The sequence below is a fragment of the Ricinus communis genome, chromosome 3 (assembly GCF_019578655.1).
Source record: "Ricinus communis isolate WT05 ecotype wild-type chromosome 3, ASM1957865v1, whole genome shotgun sequence".
In the NCBI taxonomy this organism is placed as follows: domain Eukaryota; kingdom Viridiplantae; phylum Streptophyta; class Magnoliopsida; order Malpighiales; family Euphorbiaceae; genus Ricinus; species Ricinus communis.
This window is the reverse complement of record NC_063258.1, coordinates 27,555,398-27,563,066: the sequence shown is the minus strand read 5'-3', so window position 1 is coordinate 27,563,066 and position 7,669 is coordinate 27,555,398. Positions and strand designations below refer to the sequence as shown.

Sequence of the window (7,669 nt, the reverse complement as noted above, 5' to 3'; positions counted from 1 at the left end):
AAATTTAAAATATATAAGAATATAATTAAAATAAAATGTAAAAATATATTTAAGAGTAAAAAAAATATATTAGTAAAATATTAAAAAAATACAATAATGCAGTTAAAAATAACTGTATAGAAAAAATTTTGAAAAGAAAAAAGTAAGAAAAGAATTTTGAAAAAAAAAAAAAAAGACCATAAAAATAAAATTTTGGACTGGCTTTCTTTTAGATGTGTAAATGTTCCTTTTATAAACTGGAAAACCACATAAAAATAGAAGCCTATCTCTGCAATTGAAGAAAAACACCTAGAAGCCCATTATTGGTATGACCCGTTACACTACCTATATTGAGAAGTCAGCCCAATAGTATGGCCACAAGGCCCGAGCATTTTTATGCCACTAGTCTTAGTTTAAGCCTTAGTATAAAAGGCTCTCGATACTATATTTTCAAAATTTTATTTTCTTATCATTTTTTTGTTTTTGGAAACCTTCTACTGGGAAGGATATGATTTATTCTAATTTTTGTAAAAGTTAAATTTTAAAAAACAAAATAACAAATAAAAAGAAAAATGAAAAAAGAATATCAAAAGTAGGCCGGTGTAAAGCCAAAAAAAAAAAAAGTCAACCTGACCCTAAATGAAGCCTCGTAGTCTTATCTCACCAAAGAAATTGTTGATTTTTGGATCTATTTGTGTGAGATAACAGGAATAGACGCTATGTTAATCACATCTTAATTATAATTTATAAGATTCATCGCGTGTTTTAATGTAATATGATTATTTTTATTTATTTATAGATGCATTCTAATGTATAGCTACAATAAAAAGATTAAAAATTATTGGAGTTACGGAACTCTAAAAAATTCACTATTTTTTAACAAAAAATAGAGACACGAGTGAAACGGAAATGCATATGATATGATGCACGATAATTGGCAGTACAACCTTGAACGCCGGTAACAAAGTGAAGTTGCAAAGGGAAAAGGTAAACATGCAAAGACTTACATGTCAATCCCATTGTTAAAGTTTTCCATTTCCTCAAAATTCCCATAAAAGCACTACACACGTGTGGGATAGGAGGACAATCAACGAATGCAAAAGCCGAATCCTTTTTTCTTGGCCCAATAATGCGAACGCAATTGGATTTATAAATTTCATTTACTAGAGTCTATATATAAAGCTTATCAAATGTTAGGGTTTGGTTCCACGTCGACAGCTTTAGTGCAATAGATAGGCACAAACGTGAACCACTAGCTAGGTAGCTACTTGATTGAGGAACCAGCCCCACACCCGGTCATCTATCCCTCTAAGGTATTGGAAGTGAACTGAAAAAGCTTTTCTAAAAGGAGCAATTACAGAAGTAGAGCCTGAAGTAATGGACTTGTTTTCCTTTATTTTTATTCGTTCCCTTTTGTCCCTAAAGTTCATAAAGTTAAACTCCATTAACCCCACAAACCTAAATCTATGAATTCCTTTTTCTAACAAAAACAGAGACTATAATTTACGTGACTCATATAACTAATAATGTACTTGAATCTTGAAATGGATATGCATTAGTTATCCACTTGAGTTTGTAATGGTATATGCAAAGTCTTATCAATCCACTTATCCGAGTGGAATGGAAGGGGATTCCTCACAAAATCAATCCAAAATAAGATTCCTAGTTGTTGTTATTAGTATTACTATAAGCCATGCTGTATATCAGGAAATAAATTTCTTCATATTTTTGCAGGTTTTGTGCAGTTATAACTTACTTTAATTGTATTTATTTATCATATTAAAAGTTTTTTGTTCGTAAAATAATAGTTCAATTCATATATCTATATTGACCGCCGAATGAATGATAAAATCACTTTTCCATATATTCTTAATTTTTACATGTTGTGTCTTTGAGAGCTAGACATGTATATTCACACGGATATTTTTTTAATTTATTAAAAATTTAACAGGCTAAAAATTATTCTATATAAGGATAGTTATTTTTTATAGTTACTATAGAAATAATAGCTAACCTAAAGTGGAAAAAGAAATTAAAATTAAAACTTATTTTCGAAAGTAAAAGTTCTACTCACTCAAATTAAGCCTCAGATTTTTATTGTTAATATCGGTACATTTATAGATTAATAGAATAAGAAAAAGTTAACTAAAGATTTCTCAAATATGTTAGATTTATGTGTCCTTAATTCAAGGTTGACAAGACTCAGACAGAAAAGTTTACAGGCAAGTAAGGCATATAATTTAAAAGGAATGCATATATTTGGACGGCAAAATTCTTTTTTAGGCTTAGTGTATACACTATAAATAATAAGAGAGTGACATGTAAGCATGAGTAATTTATACTTTGATATTAGATAATTGACACATACTCTATTACTTAATACTAATAAATATATATCAATCATTTATTAGTTTAGTGTATAAGTAGAGATATTTACCAAGCTTAGATAAGAATTTTTCATTTATATATGATGTGATGAAGTGTAGAATGCCAAGTGTCAAATTATTGAGGAACAAAAAGAAAAGCTGCAATCACAAAATAACAGTACAATAGACTAGTGAGCAATGTATTAATGATTGATAGGGTTTTTTGCAAGAACAGTATCGATCAAGCCTTTAATTCCCTTTGAAGAGGGACAAAAAGTGCCCTTTCTTGAGCATCAGAGAGTGCCTGCTCCTTCTTTTTCTTTTATTCATATTATGAAAGCAATTTTATTTATTGAAGAATAATAATATAGTTTAAATAATAATAAAAACAAACATATTGAATATTGAATATTTATATATTTATGTTTATAGTTTTCAATTTTATTGACAGAATTTTTCTAACATACAATTCGATGGCTTGTGTGCTCAGTTATATGAAGCACAAAATGGACATTTCGGTCTTTAAGAAATATAAAAACTTATTAATTGATTAGATATTTATAAATTAGTACAATAATAGACAGAAGTGATAGTATAATTTCAAAATATTGTATTTAATTAATTATTATAGAGTTATTTATATAATAAGCTATTATACTTATTAATACTCCCAGTATTTATATGATTTTATCTATTATTCTAAAAAAAAAAAAAAAAAAACATTTTTTTTTAGTTTCCCCTTTCCGCCCTTAAAGATCTAAAGCTCACAATCGTTTGTCTTAACCAAACATTGGCAATAATTTAACGAAGCCTGAGATAAATAAAAAAAGTAGAGAAACTCCTTTTAATTTTCCTCTTTCCGTCCTTAAGATCTAAAACCACAATTGTTTGTCTTAACCAAATATTGGCAATAATTTAACGAACCCTGAGACAAAATAAAAGGTTTTCTCCACTAGACAAGTCAATTTTTTGTTGTCTCTATGTCCTTTTCAGGAATTAAAGTTAAGTCAACAGAGTTAATATTTTTTAATTTGAAAATTTTTAAAGATAAAAGACTTCCACTGAAATATTTTAAATTTCATGATAAATTACATTTCATATATTTCCTCCACGTATATGATTCCAGGTCACCTCAATTAAGCTTTTAACTATACATTCTTAAAATAGTTTTTTTTTTTTTTATTCAATCTTATTTTAATAGGGGAAGCACGTCTAATAAGTTATATACTTGTCCTGCGATGGCCGAGTTTCGTGATAAATTTTAATATTATTATAGTTATCCAATTTTTATTTTCATTTTAATTTAGGCATTGATAAAATAAAATTTTGATTTTATCAATGGAAGTGATTAAATAAGAGTCAAATGATTGAAATATACAAATTAAAATTCAATAACTAATCAAAATTTAATGTAGAATTATAATTGTTATATTATTACTCGACTCAAGCCGAGTCACTTGTCTATTTACACCAAAATATAGTATTTCCAAAATTTGAGAATTACATGAACTAAAAAGATTAAATCACGCTATAAAATTGGAATATGAACCGGCGGTTATAAAATCAAAACACGAACTTGAATCGACCGATTTCAAGGGCTAAGACACAAACTAATGGTTTCAGACCGGTTCTAAGGGTACGGAATCGTAAACTTGGTGGTTCATGAACCCTGACCAGTTCTAAGCCAAAGGATATATGAAATCAAGGAAGCAGCTATGTTACTTAAATCATACAATTGCCAGTAAATCTGTAGTTGTTGTATGCATTATTAGTGAATTCAACTATATATGGGTGGCAGGGGTTCCCTACCACAGGTTCGAATTAATACTTTAAAGGGTATCTTGCCAGAAATATTTTAGTTGTCATCACAATTTTTCTAGTGACAGTAAGGTCAGGAGTCGATTGCTTAGATACATTTATCATCACAGCTATAACAAACAATTTTCTTTTATTTTTTTCATTGATTACAAGTTCATGCGTCATATTAAGTGAAATTCTATATATCAATTCAATCAAGCTAGCTTTTCCAATTTTCTATATTTTTAAGAAAAATATATATATTTTTTAATCGTCTGCCCAAGATTTATTAACGGTCTAATAACTAGGTGCATTATCTGAACTAATAATTAATTTCAATGGGAACTCAATTAGTAAAATAGAGATTTATATTTTAAATTAAATGAGTGAAAACTTTATCTGAATCGCGAGGAAGATTCTGTGCAAGCTCGAATCAAGGAAAAAAAGAAGTACTTTATGCGATATTGTAATAATATTATTGATCATTACTCAAATGATTAAAAAACATGTAGAACAAAAAAAAAGACAAAAAATTCTCGTGCCACTCGTGCATGGCAGGTGACCTCTCAACTATATGAATTAAAATACAACCACTGAGCCTCCAAGTAAATAAATACTGGCTAAAGAAAGAACATCCCGAAGCAACAAATAGACATGCCCTAAAGAATTGTAAAACAAAAAAGAAAAAAGAAAAAAGAAAAAAGAAGAAGAAGCAAAGCTAATAATAATAAATCCAAAAGCGGCCTACACCAACCTTGAAAAGGAATTCAATGAAATTCTATACTGCCCATCTTTACCATGCAAACGGTAGAATAATTAGGTACACCAGCTTTTCCTTTCATTAAAGGAGGACAACTCGTACACATATAAATCTTTTTCTCTTCTTGAGCTTGGTGATATTAATTTGAACTCTACTGTCCACTGTCAAAATTATTTCATCACACCATTAGTCTAAAAGCACCAGGATACATCTTTCATTTTCTTCTCCTTGCTAAATTTTGCATTATTTACAGAATACATATATTATAGAGAAAAATTAGAACAAAGCATGAAAGGAAAGAAAGAGAGCAGATCTTGAGACATTAAATGGAAACCAAAACTGATGATTATTAATTTCAGGAAATAAAAGCTCTTGAAATGAGGATAGTACATACAAGTGTGTATAGAAAACCTTCACCCAATCACCTCCAAGTATTAAGCCAAGTAGCTACTTTGTCATACAAAAAAAAATAAAGTCACACGATCCATTTCTTGAATAATGATACAAGGATCTTCAACTCTGTTCACTAATCATGTGATCTTTATATCTAATTTGACAAATATAGCCAAGTGTATGTACCAACTTGCCTTAGAGGATTCATTCATTTTCCGGTCAATCAAGAACTTAAAAAAGTGCCAATAGAATACCCTAAACAACCACCAACTCCATTATCTACCCCACATGCCGTGATAAGGCGATTCAAGGGCAGCAACAGTCTTTTGCAACTTCAAGTCCTTGTAGAATTTCTTGATGAACTCTTCAGCAGCTTTATCTACTTGGCTATCTCCTTCATCTTTCAATGGAAAAGGCGAGTCGGTTATTCTTAATTGCCTCACCATTGGGCTTTTCCCAAACCCTGGCAACACCATTGGTGAAGCCTCCACTTGCACCTCATTGTTTAACATCTCGAGCATCTTTTGTACGGCGGCGACGGTGGTCACGTCGTTGTATTTGTAAGACTTTGTGAAATGGAGGTGATGGTGATGTTTACGCTTGTGGGCACTAAAAGGGTAAAAAGTTGCCGGGCTATTGCTGCAGCTGAACTCATATTCTCGTGGAGAAATGAAGTTGAGAGCATCATTTGATCGGCAACTGAAGGAAGAATGGTTATGATGATACACAAGATTGCCTATGGCTTTTCCTGCTAGCTTATTACCTCTTTTAAGCATTAAATGGAGATCAACCATTATTCTGCTCTTTGATATGCCTTTTCTTAGCATGAAGAATACTGCACGTACTATATGCCACAGTTTTTTGGCTACTTCTGGTGTGCTGGCCTCCACTTCCATTAGGGTTTCTATTCTTTTGTTTTTTTCCTGTTCTGCTCTTGATGTGAATTTTGTTCTGATTTTATTTTTAATTTTATCTTCTTTTGGAGAGAGAGAGAGAGAGAGAGAGGGGAAGAGATTATTAGAGAGAAGAGGGTTTTTGTTTGCCTGTAATGAAGGGGGAAGAGAGGTATTTAAAGGGCAAGAAAATTACTGGTAATAAACAAGGATCAAAAGTTATATAAATCAAAATTATAAGCATAGCCACCAATAAAGAGCAAGTTTTAAAAAAAGAAGAAGGAAGCAGAATGGCCAATAAGATTAAAGTACAGCACTTTTCTCAGCAGGGATGTCTGCCTCTACAATAAAGTTAATTAATTTAATTAAAATACCCACGCGCTACGATTGGAAAGTAGAGTTTGCAATTCCATGATTGAGAGGAAAATAGTGGTGGACGGAAATTTTGTTGGTCTTGATATTTTTTTCTTTCCATTTTGAAAGTTCTTAGCATATTTATTTAAGAAATTACTAGAAGACGTCCCTTTGATTGGATCAATCAATTTGCTTTAGTACTTCCACTCCTTTGCCCTCAATGATTGTAGATATTTGTGTACGGGCGGGCGCCCTAAGGTGAATTTTAGGTCTTACTCGTATTGATGCTCGTCCCCTCTCAAGAGCTTCATAATAGTTTTAATTCACCTGTAAACTAACTCGATGATAGTCTTTTTTCTTTTTTCTTTTTTTTAAGAAAATGCAAAAATTGAAATAATTAAATTTTTTATACTTAATTACTTAGCTTTACTAGGAATTAAACTTTATACTAAATTCTGTGATAATTGTAAATTAAATCGTTTTAAAAAGCACTCAATTTTCTGAATTTAAATCTAAATATACTAGATTAATATGATAAAATGCATTTTAAATTTGTTTGGATGGAGGTTTATAAATTAAATATATTCTTAATATTTGAACCGAAAAACAGAAAAGATAGCTTTTGTATTTTAATCCTGCCTCAAAATTTTATTAAACTTTATTTTATATAAAATTAAAATTCTTATCTTGATTGCATCTCTTAAATTTATATTCGTTTGCAATAAATTTTGCGATAACAAGTATTTATATTTATAGATTGATCATAGACTTGGTCTAACTAAAGAATTATAGTTTTAAGATTCATATCATTTTTAACTAGAGCATAATTTATAGAAATACATTTTTGTTATTATTTATATAAATTCTTATTTGAAAAAAAAAATAAAAAATCTAACCATCCATATATTTCCTCCACATAATTTGGAGCTTATTAAATTGGCCTCTGGATCCCAGAAGATATATATATTATTACATGTGACAGCCTGGCAAATCTCTAACCACACCAAAAGCCAAAGTTTTCCGACCAAATAAATAAAAATTATATAAAAATGAAAGGGAGAAAAACAAAAAGAAATAAAGAAGCAAAAAAAAAAAAAACATAATTAGTACCTCATAATAATAATATG

General features: G+C 29.8%; 1 protein-coding gene across 1 annotated transcript; it reads right to left on the bottom strand.

Moving 5' to 3' along the window:
* Window positions 1-5,229: 5,229 nt before the first annotated feature.
* LOC8268303 lies at window positions 5,230-6,356 on the bottom strand. Its single transcript, XM_015716193.3, has one exon. The coding sequence runs from the start codon at window positions 6,189-6,191 to the stop codon at window positions 5,571-5,573; it is 621 nt and encodes a 206-aa protein (XP_015571679.1). The 5' UTR covers window positions 6,192-6,356; the 3' UTR covers window positions 5,230-5,570.
* Window positions 6,357-7,669: the final 1,313 nt, after the last annotated feature.

What these genes read in the sequence shown, in the direction of transcription:
- LOC8268303 (XM_015716193.3), bottom strand. Translation starts at nt 6,191, where the DNA reads ATGGAAGTGGAGGCCAGCACACCAGAAGTAGCCAAAAAACTGTGGCAT.